Source organism: Blastomyces dermatitidis (genome assembly GCF_000003525.1).
Source record: "Blastomyces dermatitidis ER-3 genomic scaffold supercont1.5, whole genome shotgun sequence".
Taxonomy (NCBI): domain Eukaryota; kingdom Fungi; phylum Ascomycota; class Eurotiomycetes; order Onygenales; family Ajellomycetaceae; genus Blastomyces; species Blastomyces dermatitidis.
Genome location: NW_025544778.1, coordinates 1,941,930 through 1,959,360, shown reverse-complemented (window position 1 = coordinate 1,959,360; position 17,431 = coordinate 1,941,930). Strand labels below are relative to the sequence as shown.

General features: G+C 47.6%; 7 protein-coding genes and 2 non-coding genes across 9 annotated transcripts; 3 read left to right on the top strand and 6 right to left on the bottom strand.

Annotated features, from left to right (window-relative positions):
• The first annotated feature begins 97 nt into the window (after positions 1 to 97).
• Positions 98 to 5,502, top strand: BDCG_05112 (GATA transcription factor). Its single transcript, XM_045420772.1, has 4 exons — positions 98 to 798; positions 866 to 1,019; positions 1,084 to 3,092; positions 3,148 to 5,502. The coding sequence occupies exons 1-4, from the start codon at positions 759 to 761 to the stop codon at positions 4,638 to 4,640; spliced, it is 3,696 nt and encodes a 1,231-aa protein (XP_045276812.1). The 5' UTR covers positions 98 to 758; the 3' UTR covers positions 4,641 to 5,502.
• BDCG_05111 (ssDNA binding protein Ssb3) lies at positions 4,853 to 6,860 on the bottom strand. Its single transcript, XM_045420771.1, has 4 exons — positions 6,838 to 6,860; positions 5,972 to 6,669; positions 5,794 to 5,848; positions 4,853 to 5,690 (listed from the first exon to the last, which is right to left on the bottom strand). The coding sequence occupies exons 2-4, from the start codon at positions 6,206 to 6,208 to the stop codon at positions 5,629 to 5,631; spliced, it is 354 nt and encodes a 117-aa protein (XP_045276811.1). The 5' UTR covers positions 6,209 to 6,669; positions 6,838 to 6,860; the 3' UTR covers positions 4,853 to 5,628.
• On the top strand, positions 6,543 to 6,643 carry BDCG_17062. Its single transcript has one exon. It is a non-coding gene; the product is annotated as a tRNA-Arg (tRNA).
• Positions 6,861 to 7,558: 698 nt separating the features above from the next.
• Positions 7,559 to 7,909, bottom strand: BDCG_05110 (uncharacterized protein; the record flags this gene model as incomplete). Its single annotated transcript, XM_045420770.1, has 1 exon — positions 7,559 to 7,909. The coding sequence occupies one exon, from the start codon at positions 7,907 to 7,909 to the stop codon at positions 7,559 to 7,561; it is 351 nt and encodes a 116-aa protein (XP_045276810.1).
• Positions 7,910 to 7,958: 49 nt separating this feature from the next.
• Positions 7,959 to 10,119, bottom strand: BDCG_05109 (N-acetylmuramoyl-L-alanine amidase). The gene is made up of 2 exons (XM_045420769.1): positions 8,094 to 10,119; positions 7,959 to 8,006 (listed from the first exon to the last, which is right to left on the bottom strand). Exon 1 carries the CDS (start codon positions 9,548 to 9,550, stop codon positions 8,591 to 8,593), a length of 960 nt encoding a protein of 319 aa, XP_045276809.1. The 5' UTR covers positions 9,551 to 10,119; the 3' UTR covers positions 7,959 to 8,006; positions 8,094 to 8,590.
• Positions 10,120 to 10,310: 191 nt separating this feature from the next.
• BDCG_05108 (uncharacterized protein) lies at positions 10,311 to 10,855 on the top strand (the record flags this gene model as incomplete). Its single annotated transcript, XM_045420768.1, has 2 exons — positions 10,311 to 10,416; positions 10,497 to 10,855. The coding sequence occupies 2 exons, from the start codon at positions 10,311 to 10,313 to the stop codon at positions 10,853 to 10,855; spliced, it is 465 nt and encodes a 154-aa protein (XP_045276808.1).
• A 2,097-nt stretch (positions 10,856 to 12,952) lies between these two features.
• Positions 12,953 to 13,449, bottom strand: BDCG_17061 (uncharacterized protein). Its single transcript, XM_045426226.1, has 2 exons — positions 13,388 to 13,449; positions 12,953 to 13,276 (listed from the first exon to the last, which is right to left on the bottom strand). Exons 1-2 carry the CDS (start codon positions 13,444 to 13,446, stop codon positions 13,144 to 13,146), a joined length of 192 nt encoding a protein of 63 aa, XP_045276807.1. The 5' UTR covers positions 13,447 to 13,449; the 3' UTR covers positions 12,953 to 13,143.
• A 1,470-nt stretch (positions 13,450 to 14,919) lies between these two features.
• On the bottom strand, positions 14,920 to 16,577 carry BDCG_05106 (murein transglycosylase). Its single transcript, XM_045420767.1, has 2 exons — positions 15,279 to 16,577; positions 14,920 to 15,215 (listed from the first exon to the last, which is right to left on the bottom strand). Exons 1-2 carry the CDS (start codon positions 16,085 to 16,087, stop codon positions 14,939 to 14,941), a joined length of 1,086 nt encoding a protein of 361 aa, XP_045276806.1. The 5' UTR covers positions 16,088 to 16,577; the 3' UTR covers positions 14,920 to 14,938.
• A 735-nt stretch (positions 16,578 to 17,312) lies between these two features.
• On the bottom strand, positions 17,313 to 17,405 carry BDCG_17060. Its single transcript has one exon. It is a non-coding gene; the product is annotated as a tRNA-Asp (tRNA).
• Positions 17,406 to 17,431: the final 26 nt, after the last annotated feature.

Here is a 17,431-nt window from a genome sequence, read left to right as displayed (position 1 = left end):
TGGTTGTTGTTGTTATCTTCTAACTAACTAGCAGCTAGTGGAAGCTAAATATATGTGTGTGAGTCACGTGGGTTAGGGCTTGTGTAGTAGCTCCAACATATTCTTGGCATGCTTAGCTCAACGCTTAGTCACCAAATCCCGCCCTGTCCTAACCGCGTCGAATTGCCTATTTCGTGCTGCTTCACGTCGTCCCGTTTACTTCTTGTCTTCTTTTCTTCCTCCGAGTCTCCCGTCCTCTTGTAATTGTTGCCTTGTTCAGCAATTCGGGGTGGCGAGGATCTTCTTTTTATTCTTTTTTTTCCCTCTTCAATTGCTATTCCATTTTCTTACCTCTTTATCATCTATTCTACGCCGTTCTAGTTCGTGTTGTCACACTATCCCGCACTTCCAACGCGGCTCTGCTACGCCCAACGAAATTCACAATTCACCTTAATCTTTTCATAGCAACAAATCTCTCCTCTCTCTGTTCATTGCATGGTTTAGGCTGCCTCTGTTGTCATCGATACCACAATCATATACTCATAATTAACCCGCGTCGACCGCTTGCCGCTATCAACTTTCCCAAGCCCGACTTGACGTGACGGAAGCTTCAATTTTGGTGTCCACTGGGCGGTGAACCCCAACCACCAGCACGGATTCCCCCTCCCTCTCACCCCAGGAAAAGGGAACTATAAGAAGCTGTAGCATCCCTCTATTTGTGTTTATACTGTGGATATCTGCAATTTGAAGCTACTAGTCCCAGCTTACAACTGCTTGAAATGGCGTCCGAGGATGGCATCTCGGTCCGCCAGCTGAGACGTATGTTTACCATAGCTATTATGTTCTCCACCAAAAAATTTCATGTCTAACAAAAAATCCGTTATAGTCAAGGTCCTTTACACATTCGATAGCGAGAACAAAACAAATTGTTTGGCTCGATGGCCCCACCTCATGGACATCCAAACAGCCTATATCGATGAAGAGACCCAGGTTGGGGTTATCGAGCTGAAGACCTGCATACAGGCCATTGTTTCCGCTAGGTATGGAATAGCACCGCACTTCTCCAGGCCAAGGGTTAACATAAATTGATACATTTTTCAACAGCCCCGAGTTGGTTGCCAAAGTTGGTCGAGATTATACAATCTACGCATACGACTATTCTGAGTACGAGACGCCATTGGTTGGACAAGGAATGCTATCATGGATTTTGGCTTCTGCGTCACCGACTCCCGATGCCCCGGCACATCAGTCGAAAACAATGGTTACTGGTCGTGTTTGCAAGAATTCCTTTGGCCTTTTCTCGAAGGGGGGACAGGAGACGTTAGAAGTTAAATTGCGTCTCGTGCCGGTCCCAACAATTTACCAGAACGAATACCTCAGCAGCATGCATAAGTACCGAGAGTCGAGTCACGCAATGCCACAAGAGTTTGATGCTCAATCATGGACCAACTTTGTTCAGGCCAATCCTGGCCTCCTGGCAGCAGGCGGCTCCGGTTCTGCTCCCCCTCCTGAGCTCGCCCCTTCTCCAGTGGACCGATCCGGAATTGAGCGACTGCATCAGATGCTGAGCGAAGGCTCAACCCCAAGAGAGTTTTCGAATATCACAACCGCAGAGCCCTATCATGCCGATTCGCCTGCCCATTCAACACACGCTGCACCAAGTCGAACTTCCACTCCTGGGCTCACAAGGCCGTGCAGCCAACATCAAAAAAGGCCCTCTGGGGATGCATTTCGACCATCTTCCCGGGCGTCTGGCTACGACACGGACTCTCGCCGACAGCCAACTCCTTACATGGGTCGGCGAGATTCAGCTTTCTCCGGATATGGAAGCAATGACGAAGTAACTGAAGCACCGGCGCCGAAACGAGCCAAGCTATTGAGGGCGGATTCACAGGACAAAGCTTACATGAACATAGAAAGGCAGCCTGGTTCCCTCCGCGTCGCAGCAAGTACTGCTGCATCTGTACGCATCCACCGCCCCATGCCCATGAACGCAGCGGCTGCCCGAGCTCAGACATCCAACGACGACCCTGTCCGCCCACCTACGCCTATTCCTAGAGGCACCACCGGTGCCGCCCGTCCCATCCGTCCATCACTCAGCAATCTTCGCCAGGAGTCGTCCAGCGCCAGCCAAGTCCCGTATACCTCACCATACGCGCACCCTCCCGAGACCGCTGTTACCTCACCCGAAGATGTTCGATATGGAAGTGCCATCGATACACCTTTCAATATGCCATCATCACCCCCAGTAATGGAAAATATGTATCCCCAGGCGTCTAGCCCCCTTCTTCCGCCTCTCCCTGACCATGACTCGGGTTTTATGAGCGGCAATTTAGACTCAATCCTCGACGATAATTGCATAGGGAACACGCTTGACGATCTTGAGACCTCCGCAAGCCAAGTGAGGCAGGCACCGGTCAACCCCGGTAAAGAAAAGCCCGCTTCGCCATCTCAAAGCGTCCCCCAGTTGCATACAAATCATAACCACTGTTTTCCGATGAGCGATAGTGTAGTAGATACGACCGCCAATGAACCACCACCAACCCTACCACCCCCACCAAGAAGACTAACCGGGTCCCGTCCTTCCTCGCGAGCTAGCATTAGGCAGAATGCGAAACCTCTTGCTCCTGCTCCTATCTCCCAGAGCGAAGCAGAAAGATTAAACCGCCAGACAATTCCCGCTAGCGACCCTGTGCGCCCTGCACTGACCTCACAGCAACAAACTCAGGCGTGGAATGGTCCATTGAGCGACTTTCCGACCTCTACCACTCCCGCTCCAATGCCTTCGGACTATGGCAAAGTACGAAGTGGAGCAGGGGCCAGGAGAACCAAGCAGGTCCAGGCACGTCTGGAGCAATGCATTCGTCAAGGCACTGTTCCACCTTATTGTGAAAATTGTGGGGCAATTGAGACACCTACCTGGAGACGAGCCTGGTCAAAGGTTATCCAGGGCAGCGCGCAAGATGCAGATTCCTGTGCAGATGATCCTGCCATGCTCTTCTGGCGCCCAGAGGAATTTGGCCCGGACGGAAAAACTGTCATAGCTTTCAAGCAATTCAAAAAGTCATTGGCAGATCACGATAAAGATTTTGTTCAACTCTTACTGTGCAATCGTAAGTCTAAACGTCCCTTTGATTGTCTTTCAAAACTTGACTAACATTACTGTAGCATGTGGCTTATGGCTCCATAAATTCAAGACTATGCGACCGGAGAATAAATGGAACAAACAACCCCCAAAAGACAAAGGAAAACGACCAATAAGAAGAACCAAACCCCTAGCCGGTACTTCGACGAGATCATCCCGTAGTAAAGCCCTAGCTTCAAAGCGGATGGGATCGTCTCCTGGACCCATGGAGGCCTCCTCACCAACCGGAGAAGATGCAACCACTCCTGGCGACACTGGGAACGATACGACTGCAGCCAATGATGAGGATGCACCACCCCCTTCTCGATCCGTCAGCCGACGAGCCAATAGCGAGGAGCCGCCAAAGTCTGCTGATAAGCGCGGAAATCGATGGCGGGAAGAAGATGCAGTGAAGGCATTGCATCGTGCAATCCAATCTAGCCCTGCTCGGAACATGGAAAGCCGAACTCTGCCCTTTATAGAGGCGAATCTCACGCCAAAACCAATTCGCAGGTCTCTATTCCCTGCATCGAAGGATGATAATACCATGAAGACACTAAGTGATGCTTCGATCAATGTGGTACGGAGAAGTCCGCGGGTAGCGTCCAAGCAATTGAAACTGACACCTACCAGAGAAGGCGCTACTGCACGATTGGACGATGGCCTTGATAACCTTTTTGTCTGCAGTGACGCTGAAAATGATCCCTTACCATTTCCGGGTAGCCCTACGCCGCGACAAAAAAATAGGCGCGTTATGTTAACCCCGACTAAGCAAAATAACCCAGCTTCGGATTCGGGAAATTCAATGGACGGTTCAAAGAAGCAGGGTACCAATTCCTCGCCATCGAGATTGACTACTGAAGAACTTGAACGTGCAAGTCGAGAGGTATCAGGGCAAACACCCCGCGCTTATCGGATTAGCAATCTTCTCAAAGATGGCACTACACAAAGTTCACTCCAGAATAGCCCGCGGTTACGGAGTTTTGAATCCCTTGGGGGATTTGTTTTGGATATCTTCGATTCAGACGAAGACTCGATCGCACAAGCTGACTCATTTTACCCATTCATTCCACCGCATTACGAAACCGAAAACAACTGGGCTGACTGGGTTGCTGGAACCAGCATTTCCCCAAGGGCTGCACAATCTACGGATGCCGCTGTGGGTCAGGCACACGGCAACGATGCAACCCTGCCAAGCCAGCGGTTGGGTGAGGGCCATACATCCACCTTTAAAGAATCCGATTTATTACACCTTGACCTCGACGATCCGGTTTTGACTAGCCTCCTGCTTAGCAACTCAAATTTAAATCTCCATGAAAACCTGGGTGACCAACCTACCACTAACGATATCTCGAATATTTTTGATATGACAATAGCAAACTCGGACCTTCTAAGTACACAGCCCCAAATGAGTGGCTGTGTGGAGGACCTTGATGCCACTCTCGCGTCTGCTAGTACGCAAGAAGTCAATGAAAAAGCCAATGAAAAAGCCAATGTTAATGTCGATTCTGCAGCGAACGCCCAGGAAGCTAGTTAGATGGATGCATCTGATCGATTGTTTGTTTTCTACCTTCATCTATGCAGGTTGACATCACCGCTATTGCGAATTCATTTTTTAATTTTTTCCCCCCTTTTTAGCACGTGTCCTGTTGATTCAGATACCCCCTTGATTAGCATTTTTGGTTTTGTTTGTTTCCGAATTCCTTCGCTCTTTGTTCCCCGTTTGAATTTCCAGACTCTTTTTACGAAACTGGTTACGATTGATTTGTCTCGCCTTATGATTGTGGGTGCAATTAAGTGTTTAACGAATCTGTTTCGCCTACGCAGTGATTGATGTGTTTTGTTTTGTGCTCTGCATAATATATTTATGTTGGACAAACTTGAATGGAAAGGAGTGCGTGGCAGATTAACTGACTCCTCTTCACAATTATGAATTGGATTGTGATTTTTGTGCTTGAATCTTTTTTTTTTCCGCCCAAGCGTGAGCTGTAAGCCCGAAATCCATGAAAAATTTCTCATGTATATTCATTTCGGCTCCTTTTTTGCTGCCGAAGTCTCCAACTAAAGTAAATCGATTGGGCAAAATTTATACCTGAACGCCGGTCATAAGATGGTAAACGATGATAAAATAGACATGAACCAGCCAGGGGAAACCCTACACAGAGACGGATCTGGTTTTAGCCCGCCCCTTGTTAAAAGAAAAACGAGCAAAAAAAGGCATCGACTGCGGCGCTACAGGCTCTCTCGAAACCCTCCTTATATGTATCCGTAGAGGGTAGAAATGACAGCAAATCTCTCTTTCCATCAATTAATAAACGCCCAACTGGAAAATTCTCCATTTTCCGAGCTGAATTGAAACGAAGAATAACCATTCACTTCCACTCTCATGCCCGCTTCTCCCTGAACACGTCGCTTTACAGGGAAGCTGGAAATTGATGGGTTTCGGGATGCGAGTAAGCGTATGGATATCAAAATAAGGACGTTGTTTCGATAGGACATGACAACCACTTCATATTCCGATCCTTTTAGTAGAAGATGTCCTTTACTCGATGCGTTACGTCGACAACTTGTTCGTAGATTTTGTAGTCTATATTTTGAGAAAAACGGTACAATTAGCCATTATGTTTGCTTCTGTCTCGTTTTCTTCCCCCCTCCCCGACGTATAAAATAAAATAAAATAAAAAACCTACCAATATCCTTTGGATCACCACAATCCACTGCATTTAAAACCCGAATAGCCAGGCCCTATATGAAATCCACCAATTAGCAAAAAAAAAAATTAACTTTCATCCCCACTCCACTTCAGTAAACCAAAACCAGATATCCAACGGAGGATGTATGCATAGAGCACAGTTGTTAATAGCTCACCGCTTCAGTCTGCGTAACTTTCCCGATAACGTCCACCATCCTGCCCAGTTGCAAATGCGCCTCGCGGTTCAAAATTAACGTGGCATTCCCATTGTTACCGCAGGTGATTGTCGCATGTTCACCGCGCAACTCTGTTACAGTTCCTAAGATGCGGATTGTGGTCGGCCCTGAGTGGTTTGGGCCTGGGAGGAAGGCGTGCAGGTGGTCTGGGAGGAGGCGCGGGGTTGAGAGGGACATGGTTTGGTTTTTGACCTTTCGAGGCTGTTTTCCGGGGACGCTGGGTTAAGGCTTTGTATTAGCTAGCTGGTGGGAAATTGACTGATAAAGGCAGGGGATTTTGTTTTTATTTTGCGTGAGATTGCTTCAATAATAATTAATTACTGTCGAGCCTGAGACTCGCTGGATGCGGTTGGAAATTATTTGGAATTTGGAATTTGGAATTTGGAATTGAGCTCGCCGCGTCGCGGGGTAAAGTACGCGAAAACACGTGATGCTCAGCGCACTTTCGGCATATTTTCGGCTTCTTCGTCCAATAGTTGGAAAATGTGGGATTTTCTCAGTTCAATAAACAGCCCCCGTAGCCCAATGGTAGGGCGTCAGACTTCTATCTATGTCCAGGAAGCTCCGGGAGAGTTTATCTGAAGGTTGCGGGTTCGAGCCCCGCCGGGGGTGTTTTCACGTTTGTTTTTTTGCGTATGCTACAAGAGAAAATGTCCTGTTATATAAGCTTCATTATTATTACGCAGTAGTTGTTGGGGGTCCCGCGGTTGATCGGCCCTTCTACCAGCAGTGCGCTGGTGGTGACCGAGCTCTTTTGCCCCAGTAGCCTACAGTAGTTAACTTATTATTATTATATCTATCCATACCGCTACATAGAAAGAACATTGCCCAATAGAAATTGGTGCTACGATATCAATTAATACAGTACCGTAGAAATGCGTTTTGGAAGAATGGCTCCAGAATTAATTTCTTTATCAACGAAAACCAACTCTTTAGGTTGGGTGTCTTTTTTTAGCATATTCAGCTTCGCCCCTGCGTCTCCCGTGTCCCCCACATCGAATCGATACCCGCCCTATGCGAATATAGCTCCACTGCGCGCCGTCCTCGGACCCCAACCAGGGTGAGGGCCAGTAGAAGAGGAATCTGTGGCCCTGAATCTTCGAAACCCAATCTCCTCCGATGCGGCTGCTCGATGCACGCATTGCTCAAGGGACAGCCAGTTTCTCAGTGTCCAGCACGGGATGTATTGCTCGAGGTAACATCACCATAAGCTTGCTATGAGAATTCTCCGCCGGCTATTCGTTCAACAGGTCAACTCAAACAAGAGGATCGAAGAAAATGACCCGCCCACCGGCCCGCAGGGCCAAGAGTTCGTCTTCGTAAAAGGTTGTTGTAGTTTAACTGCGGGATGACAGTTGGCGCGGAGTGGCAAGCTTCGTTTCTGAGAGCTGGTGCTGCTGGCAGTCAATGCTGGCGGTCATTAAAGAGGTAGAGCGGCGGTTAGATGGATGGACAGGATAGGAATACCAGAATAAACCATCCTCCATTTTCCGCTTTCCCGCCTCAAGCAAAAATATAAATCTCAATTCAAGCTCCTTTCTCCTGGGTATGGAGAGGAGCGGGAGTCTCCCGAAGAGCATCAGCGTCCTGCCTTTTGGTGCAAAGCATCGTCGACAGGATCGCGATCTTCGCTTTTCCAAGCCAAAGGGTTGGCCGTGTACGCAGCGTAGTCATAGTTGCGCCCACTCTATGCAGTGATGCAGTGATTTGATCTTCTAGTTCCTTCATAGCCCGTCGGGATATTGGGGTAGAGGACTGAAATCGCTGGCGGTGTTCAGAGGCCGAACTCGTATCCGCGCGAAGATCCCCGCCGTAAGGTGAACGCTTTACGCTTTCTGCGCATATAATAACACTAGCTCTCCTTCCTCGCGCAGACATTGTGTCTCTTTTTTGGGTTTTCCATTTCCTTTTTTTTTCGTGTTTATCTCAACGATACGGAGTTTTCGGCGCGCAGAACAGGAAGCTGAATCGTAGCCTAGTCGCAATCAAATAGCTCAACGTTCATTCGCCAACAAGCGCGAGTGCTAAAAGTGTGAATGCAAAAAGCCTAGCATGTACCTACATGTTCATAAGGAATATTTCTTCTCCTGTGGAATACACATCAGGTAGGCAGCGTGAATTCGCCTTCAGGCTAGATGTTGAGTTGGCATGAGATTGTTGTGTCTGGCTTCTGGCTTTTTGTGAAAGGGGACCTAATTCGACAGTACATCTGATAACTAGTACCCCGGAGAAGGGGATTGAAGAACGGAAATCTAGGGAAGTACATTCTATTGATGATGACCTCATTTCTGACGAACTTGAAGTGGGAATGGAAATTCCTAGAGTACAGGAATGAAATACTATATGCAATAGTATACGAACGGTACGAAAGAGAAAAAGGGAGGATTATTGGAAAAGGTGGAATAGGGGAAATAGGCGAATAAGAGAAGAAACATGTCAGTGTGTGGAATGTGCAAGAAACATCTGAAGTCGAAATATCTCCAACCCAAAGGCTCGCCTCGCAATCTACCTTGAGAAAACCTGGCGCATGCCCATCCCATCGGTGCTTCAACTGCCCCTTTAGACCCGAACCTTCAGCTTATCCCAACTTGTCTTCCCGGGCCACCCATCAGCATCCCTGCCCCGATATCCTAGCTTATTCTGCCACTTCTTGTACGATGCGCGATCCGCATCAGTCCACTGAGGCCCTGGGCCTTCCTTGTACGCGCTGCATCCCACTGCAACCAGTCGCTTACCCATCGCCGTGATGATTTCACTATTTGGCTTCCGGTGGAACCAATCAGAGCCGGGGAACTTGACTGCCGTCGTACCTGGCTCCCTGGGTGTCTTGGGCTTCGACTTCGGCTTACTTGCACCCTTCGAAGGATTAAGCTTGCCATTCTTGACGAGTTTGTAAAGTGGGCCACCCGGACATGAGGTCGCGTATCCATCACGATGGCCTTTAACTTCCTTCCCGCAACCTTTCTTGCGCAAGTACTTAACAGCATCCTTGATACCCTTGATCATTTGCTTCGAGGGTTTAGTGTCACCCTTGGAACCAACTAATCCGAGAACTGATTGATGGTTTTTGTTGAGCCTTCCGCTGCCATTGGCACCAGTGCGCCATTTGGCGCCGCGAGCCTCGAAGACATAGCCGTGCTGGCAGACAGCAAGAGTGTATGCAATGTCACTATAACCCTCTGTTGGGTGGTTGAGGTGTTGGCGTTGGATGCTTCTCAACTTTCCTGCGCATTTGGAGTGACCGCCTTTGGCCATATACCCGCCGGTGTAATGGATCTTGACACCTTTGTTCCTAGTGGCTGGTGTCATCGAGGACTTCGCGGGCCTGGCTCCCCATTGTTTTCGGGTGACGAATTTGATGGCTTCGGCTGGCTGGATGAATGACTGGTGGTAACAGACAATCAGGGCGAGGACGGCGAAACGAATCAGCATTAATAGCTTTCGATTGGAAGATCGTTGGCCTAAAAGAGCTTCCCAGAGCCCTGGCCTCGTGGCCGGGAGGGCGCTATCGTGCCCCATTTTGGTGGGGTGTTCAATTGAAGTGGAAGATGGAAGAAAAAGAAAATCAATCGGAGAACCGAGAAAAAGAGGGTGGAAATTGGAAAAGAAAAAGGAAACGCAAAATGGAGCGTCTATGTCTGATTCCCGATGTTTTGATCTTTTGTTGATGCTGAGCAAGGAAATAAGGCATCTCTAAGGCGGCTTCAGCGATGCTTTTATGTTCAGCACCTTCCCTTCGGCTAGCCAATAAAGAACGCTAACAGAAGTCCTAATTTTTAGGGAAGAAATGGAACGCTTCAGGCTCATCGCCCCTCATCTTTGAAGACTTGCTTCAACATCTTCTCGTATAACAATTTGCTATCGAAACACTCTAGGCTCTCAGCCCTCGGAGACCGAAGGGGGCTGGGTTGGAAAGACCCTGTTCGGATAATACAAGGGTTCTGCGTTGAATCTGCTTTTGCAACAGGGCTCTGATGATACGAGAAGCTGCATATTCACAGCGTCCTTTTCTTGCCGGATGGAAGCTCAAAGTAATGTTCTCAATAGAGATGCAACGACTGACACAGCTGTGAAATACGGAAGCGAAGCAGCTTGGACTCAATAGCAATGCTGATCCGTTTCAGCGAGGTGAATAAACATAGTTTATCTTCAGTTTTCTCATCGCCTCTCGAGCGCAAAACAGGTACATGCCGCGTAGAGTCATGGCATCTACAAGTCATTGGACGGCAATGCCGTATGTTCTATCACCATATCAGCGGAAGAATGATACGAAGCCAAAATGAAGGATGGGTTAGCTGTGTCGTTTCACAAGATCAATCGCGGCAAGACGCACGGATCAGGAAGGCGTTTTGGTTTAGTTCGCTCCAAGAATTGGACGGCCATCAGTGAGCCAATCTCCCAAAGTGCAGCAGACGGCTAAATACGAACATTAAATTTAAAATTTCCAAACTTGCCTGAACAATAGGGAATTTGATCGCATGTGTCAGGGGACATTTGAACAACTCTCAAATTGTTCATACCGACTGCTGGCAACCTGGAGTATTGCACGTGCTGCAACTCCCAATTTTCCCTGGGATTTCGAAGCACCCAGCCTGCCAATCAAACCGGGGTGTGCAGGGCACGGCGTTGGCATGGGAGCGGCTCCACATAACCTTCTCGCGGACCAAGCAGCGACGACATCATTGCACCAGGACCATGAAGAACCACCGAACAAGTTCTTCTGCGGGCGCCCGTAGCTGTAGCCTATTGGCTGGTGCGTTTCTTGGCCAGGATGTTCCCTGGTTCCTAGGCCATGTCACCCCAAAATCCTCGCTGCAATCATAGCCTGTCCCATTGGTGCTTGCAGTGGAAGTGCAGGGACAGGATCTTGTACAGTAGTACCTCTCATGTTCGTGGGGTTTGATACATCTCGTATTTCCCGGAGACCTGGGGCCCTGGACCTGAACAATACAGAATGGCCAAGATGAGAAGCATGGAATTCCACTCCTAGCAAAGTAGCAATCCGAATTCAGCAAGTCCTCAGTTGGTCCGGACGTAGGGAGCATGTGATAGCTGTTCCAAGGTGTTAACGTTAACGTTATTTCACTAACTACTCCGTATGGGGAACGAGATGGAATAATAATATGGGGTTAGTCGCGTTTCCTCGTTGCATTGTTAGACCTAATTCGGACGTGCTCCGGCCAGATCCAGAAGCGCTTTCAGTGTTGATAGCATTTCCCATTACTGATTCATTGTCCACGATTTAGAAGACAATGTGCTGCAAAAAATTCTTAAATACCTCCTATACCGCATCATCGATCTCTTCACCGCGAATCAATCGTTGAAATGCATGTTTCTTCCCATGTTTGCTGCTGAATAGAAAAATGTGAACTAAGCATGGATGGCGTCCCCACTCTTTACTGAGATGGCAGGGAACATCTCCACAACTTGTGATCTTCCTTTTACTTTTTTGTTTTCTCTTTGGTCATAAGCAATTTTGTCGGTCGTTGCCATTATTGCTCGTATGCCCAAAAGGCCCCAGGCTTGGCCGCCCGTATTCGAACGTGCAAACGGCGCGGTGACATCGCGAGGACAGGTGCTGCGCTTCTTGGAATGAGGCAGCGCCTATTGGCATTATTAATAATAACGCCGAAATCCATGGATCCTTCACTTTCACAAGCTGTCCGCCTCTTTCGTAAGGGCCGCTAAGTGTCGCAAAGCCCCCTTCTTGGAGTCAACCCTGGGCTTTGAGGAGACATCGACCCGTTGAACAAGTTGAGCCTTCTCGACGGAGAGCACCGCGAATCGGCGGTATGAGATTCCCCTAGGGTCAAGGTTGGGGAGGCAGGATTGATCTTCAGGGCACACTGGATCGTATTGTAAGTTCACATGTGATGATGTTGAGATACGAAGCTGCAGGGGAGCAGGCAATGCGGCATTCGTGATCCATTATTAGTTGAGTTTCAAGTATCTTTGACAGACCGGAAGTGCTGGTACGCCCATAATGTTGCGGATTTACACCAAATAGTTAAGATATAGCTTAAATAAACAAGGAGCTGAGGACGTGTGATTCTCAGTTACCCAGTCTGTGCCACTTTATGTTGTTGCACAGAGTGCTCCGTTTTCACCAGGTGCGTAGGCATCGAAGAAAAAGTGTCCCTACTTTCAATCAAGATAGGCAAGATTTATAGCTGTTCGTCACGCACTCCTGGAAATAAATATTGGATTTCATCGATTTAGAACGAAGCATTAGTGCTGGGAACTGCTTTTAGAGGCACTTTCTGGTGCATCTGGGCTGCAGAATCGAATGCGAACTGAACCAGGTAGGTAGGAAGAAAGGCATGGGCCCCTCGCCTTGACGAAGTTCGAGCACATTGAACTAACAGCTTAGTTAGAATGAAGCAATCGTTGAACCGCAATCTCATCGAAGCCGCGTATAAAACACATTGACCTACAAGGTCCTCTACCCATTTCAAACATATCATCAATCTCGCCGCTTTCACAACGTGAACCGCATCGAGATTCCTGGACCGTCAGTTACCAGGCAAGATGGAAGTCAAGACTTCTCAGGAACCTCTCAAACCGACCAGCCAACCCACAGAATTTCCGCTGTACCAGCCATTCACTATGTTTGAGGATCCCCCTTCCGTCGAATCGCTCTCTCTCTTCCAGGTGTGACTTGAATATTTTTTCTCTTTCAAATCAATACTTCAATCTTGCGGATTCCTCAAACGGGGTTGTGGGGGTTGATAATATAATACCCCCTTCATCTAGCACCAGATAACGAGCAACAATCTCACCCGATCAATGCGGGTTCCCATGGGGACAATCGCAGGCAAAGGCAAGGGGTTGGTCCCCTTCCACCTCAGAGGTGGATAGGCGCCCACACGATCAGAAGAGGAAGCGATAGGATCTAAATGCCTCCCTGGTGGATGTGGTCGGGGGATAGTTGATATTTATATATTGACTGGGAAATCCTCAGGACTTTCTGTCCCAACCGCAGGCTCGAAACGGCAAATCTTTTTGCTTGACAGTGTGTCTTTGGCGTGTTGTCATCTGGCTCAACTTGCAGCTGGGGAAAGTCCCATTCATTTCCAAAGGGAACGAAGCGCAATTCAAAATGCTGGCCCTGCTTAGTTGAGCAAGTAACAAGGGGATCCATGTGTGCTGTTGATGATGAAGGGGATATATCTAATCGTAGAACAGACGTGGATGTAGCGCTCTCTCCAACGTTGCTTGCCGCCAGATATGGATGAGATGGTAAAACTTCTCAGAACAGAGCAAGTTAGCAATTTTTTTTTTTTTTTTTTTTTTTTTTTTTTTTTTTTTTTTTTTTTTTTGATACAGGAACCTCCAGAATTCTCAAACGCAGCGTACTGATACTTAGCATCTCCATGACAACGACGGCGTCCCCTCCCCTTTATCTCATCATACATGCCTACATACCATCTAACCTCCTCCAAACCCAGTGGACTAATATTGCCGAAATCGCATACTCAATATGGGCCATGCCCATATGTGCTGCGCTTCTTTTCCCTCCCCCCGCGGGGAAAAAATCAGCAATATCCCGTTCGTCAACCAAGCATTCAAGTCATGTGCACCTGAGGTACGTGTACTGTATGTACATGTACATACATACAAAGTTCCGCCCGTGTCTGTCAGGCCCTAGAAGAGCCCTCTTTATATCCGTCTTTTTGTTCCCTCTTTTATTTATTTATTTATTTATTTATTTCTTTCTTTCTTTCTTTCTTTTCCCCGACCTCAATCAATCCAAAGTCAATCGAATCGAATTCGATGTACTATGTCGGTGAGATCTGACGGAGAAATAACCAAGCCCTGACTTCCTAGAAACCAGACCAGACATGCGATTTTTCAATTCCCAAGGCGGAACTTCGAATATGGGTTATAGTACGTGCCCGCGGCAGGAATAAATTATTATTTATCCTCAACATAATGTACATGTACAGGTACATACGTACATATACATATACCTGTACCTAGCGGAAAAGGGGGCGGCACACTTCAAATATGTACTGGCCCTTTAGATACTTCGGTAAGTAGTTAGACAAACTAGGTACATGTACATATACATATATGTACACTGTACAAACTATACTTGTCGGTCCACCTGTCAGACCTATTCATAACTAACTAGTTAGTTACATTAGTTACAGAGATTGATTAATCTTATATCATTGTAGTGGTTCTGTTCAGTATAGAATTTATATAAAGTGATTTCATATATCACTTAATTAAAATAATTTCTTTCTATTTAGTGATGTGATTGAATACAGAGTAGAGATTCTAGAGAATCATACATTTATTTTTATACATAATTATCCAATATTCTCTAAACTAGCAGTGAGATATAAGTATCACAGCAGTCAAGAGAGGTGTTGAATCTCCTGAGACAATTCACAAAGAGTTCAACTGCAACCATAACCTCTCATGTGGCCTAGAGTGTGTATTACATAGCAGCTAGATTCTTAATATCAACCAACTACTCGTTATATTGCTAACACAACCAGTTTTAGCAGCCAGGGAACCTGCCCTGACTGCTAAGCAGGCGGATAGGGAATGCAAGGAATGCAACAAAGAGGAAAGGGGCATAAAAAGAAATATCCTCCGCCACGGCAGTTGACTCTTGTTTGTCCTTCCTTCTCTTTTCGTATTTTCATTTTAGCCTACTCATGTCTGGCCAGGCGGCTGGTGTATATATGTATGTGTGGATGTCATGTTGTGTGCGTTGTGTGTATGTGTCGATCAATAACTACAAGACGCCTCCGTAAGAAATTATTAAGATGTCAAAGGGGAAAAAGGGGAAAAAGGGGAAAAACCGTTTGCCTCCACACCACAGTGGAAAAAGGAGAAGGATTAAAAAAAAAAAAAAAAAAAAAAAAAAAAAAAAAAAAAAAAAATACACTATCATTAAATTTGTTGATAGTGCCCCTTCTTCCACCGCGTCTGCATCGTGATCATATCATTTTGTTCCGAGGTGAATCTGCTTTCCTGGAGAGCATTTTCCCTGCGGCCTGCTCTTCGTTGCTTGACGCAGCAAAATATGAGGACGAGAAAAGCGACGAGGGCAACTCCGCCGGCGGAGGCGTAAACGGCTATCTTTGCACCGCTGGGGAGCTCACGCCATTTCTGCCCGAGGGATTTTGGGGGAGGCTTGTGGGCTTCTTCGGCGAGGTAGGAAGTGCCACTGTGTGATGTTAGTTAGATATTAGTTCTCCGTTTTTTTTCAGGGATGTAGTTTTAAACGTACTTGTGAATTTTGATACTTTCCCAGGAGCCCGATCTATCAGTGTATTCATACTCCTTGCCGGTTGAGTAGTCATCGACCCTGAGTTTTTTCACGGTCATGAAAAATGGAACTTTGCTGTAATCGACCTCCCCACCAGCCCATTCGATGGTTCCCTTTTCGTTCTGCTTGTCGCCAGCGGGCCAGATACCCAGTCGCACAGTCATGGGTGTTTGCGGGTAATTCTTCCCACCCAGCGCCTCGTCGTAGGTAACGGTACGGAGCAATTCACCGTCGATCCACCATTGCAGTCGCTCCACAGTCCAGTCGATCGTATAATTATGAAACTTCTCCATAGGCGCATCCATCTCATGAATACCACCACGACCACCTAGAGTCCTATTTCCCTTTCCGAAGTAGTTTGTTTGGACATGCGTAGTATCGCCGCCCAACCACTCCCAGTCGATTTCATCGAGGTCCTCTGACTGGAGCACGATGCTGCTGACCACGCCGGTGCCATAGGCGGCTTTCATGATGACCTCTAGCCGGCCAAAGAAGATGTAGAAGTGGGATTGGATGGTTGGGGATTGGAGTCTTTCTTTGATTGCGAAGCTGGTGCCGAGGTCCTCGGTGTAGTCGAGTTTACCGTTAGTGATGTTCCAAATGACTTCATTAAGGGTGTTTGTAAAGTTGGCTTGATAGGTGGTTCCCAGGGCTGGGTTCCGGGGACAGTCGTCCCTCTCGAGGGGATTGCAGGCTGTCCATGTTTGGGCTGTGACGGAGGAGAAGAGCAGAGAAGCGAACAAAGTCGCTATAAGCAGGAGGGAGGGCATTGTCAGTGGAGCAAAAGTGGCATGAAACAGTAAGTAAGTGATCGTCTGTAGCAAAATCAAGTCCTAATGAGTGAATGGATCAATGAATGAATGAATGAATGAATGAATGAATGAATGAATTGATGAGCGATTTTATTTCAACAAGTTGCCTGGTATCTCGTCCATGAAAGAGTGAAGTGAACAACCACACAGCCAGAGAGAATGCGACTAAAATGAACGACAGACCCCACCACCACCGGGGAGAGGGTGGAATTGAGGCAAAGGCGCGATGCGAGGAGCAACGCAGGGAGAGAGCGTGTGTGCGGTTGCGTTGCGTGTATGTGTGGGTTGGTGAGTGGTTGTTGTGAGGAGGAGCAGAAAGAGGAGAAAGGGGAGATACAACCGAGTCCTCTTTTAGTTCTCTTAGCGCGCTGAAGAAAAGCCAACTGGGCCAAACCCGTCTCAAAACGGACGGAGACGGCGCCTGATTGGCTGCGCAGGTCAACCGCCAGGGGCAGATCTGTGACAAGTGGCTCAGTTCCGGCTGCAGAGTGGTCTGTCCGGGGCAGGAACCTCGGGACTGAAACAACGCTAGGCTGGAACAGACTTAGCGTTGTCACTAGCGCGGGCCATATAATCTGGTGACAGGCTAGAAGCGGGAAGAGGCGCGCGGGATTAACCTAATCTAGGACTAGCTAGCCCGATAATATAACACGCTAGGCCTGCCCTGGACTAGAGGACAATGCATCATGCTGATGTCAGCAAGGATTGAGAAACGCCGGATAGCTTGTCAGCGCGTAAACTAGCACAGCCACACAGTCAGGTGGCTTGTAGTCAGGGCAGTTTGACAGGCAGGGTTGTCCTTCAATATCACTGGCTCTTTGTTTGCGTGAAACAGCGGGCTACATCGCTGGAGGTTATAAAGATGAAGCTAGCTGACAACAATAATATTAAAATGTCAGAACTGGGCAGATGGTTTCGAAAAAGCAGAGAACATCTGTCAGAGAATCAAAAAATTTACTTGCCAAGGTTTATGAAGCTAGTCAAACCTGAGGCGCGTGCTGGTTCGGGTCCTTGGGTTACACAAACTTTTAATTCAAGATAATGAATAATGTTCGCTATTCAGATATTTTGCAACTTCAGAAGCTCTAAAGAAAATTCTCGATTAAGAAGGGAGTCCAATCTGGAACCAAAGCAAATAAGAAATTTCACTGAAAATTTTCAAAAAAAATGACGAAAATAAAATCTCCCCGACAGGGAATCGAACCCTGGTCTCCCGCGCTCGTCAGTCCACAAACTGAATGACAAGCGGAAATCATCACCACTAGACCATCGAGGATATTTGGATGGTGAGCCGGGGCTATG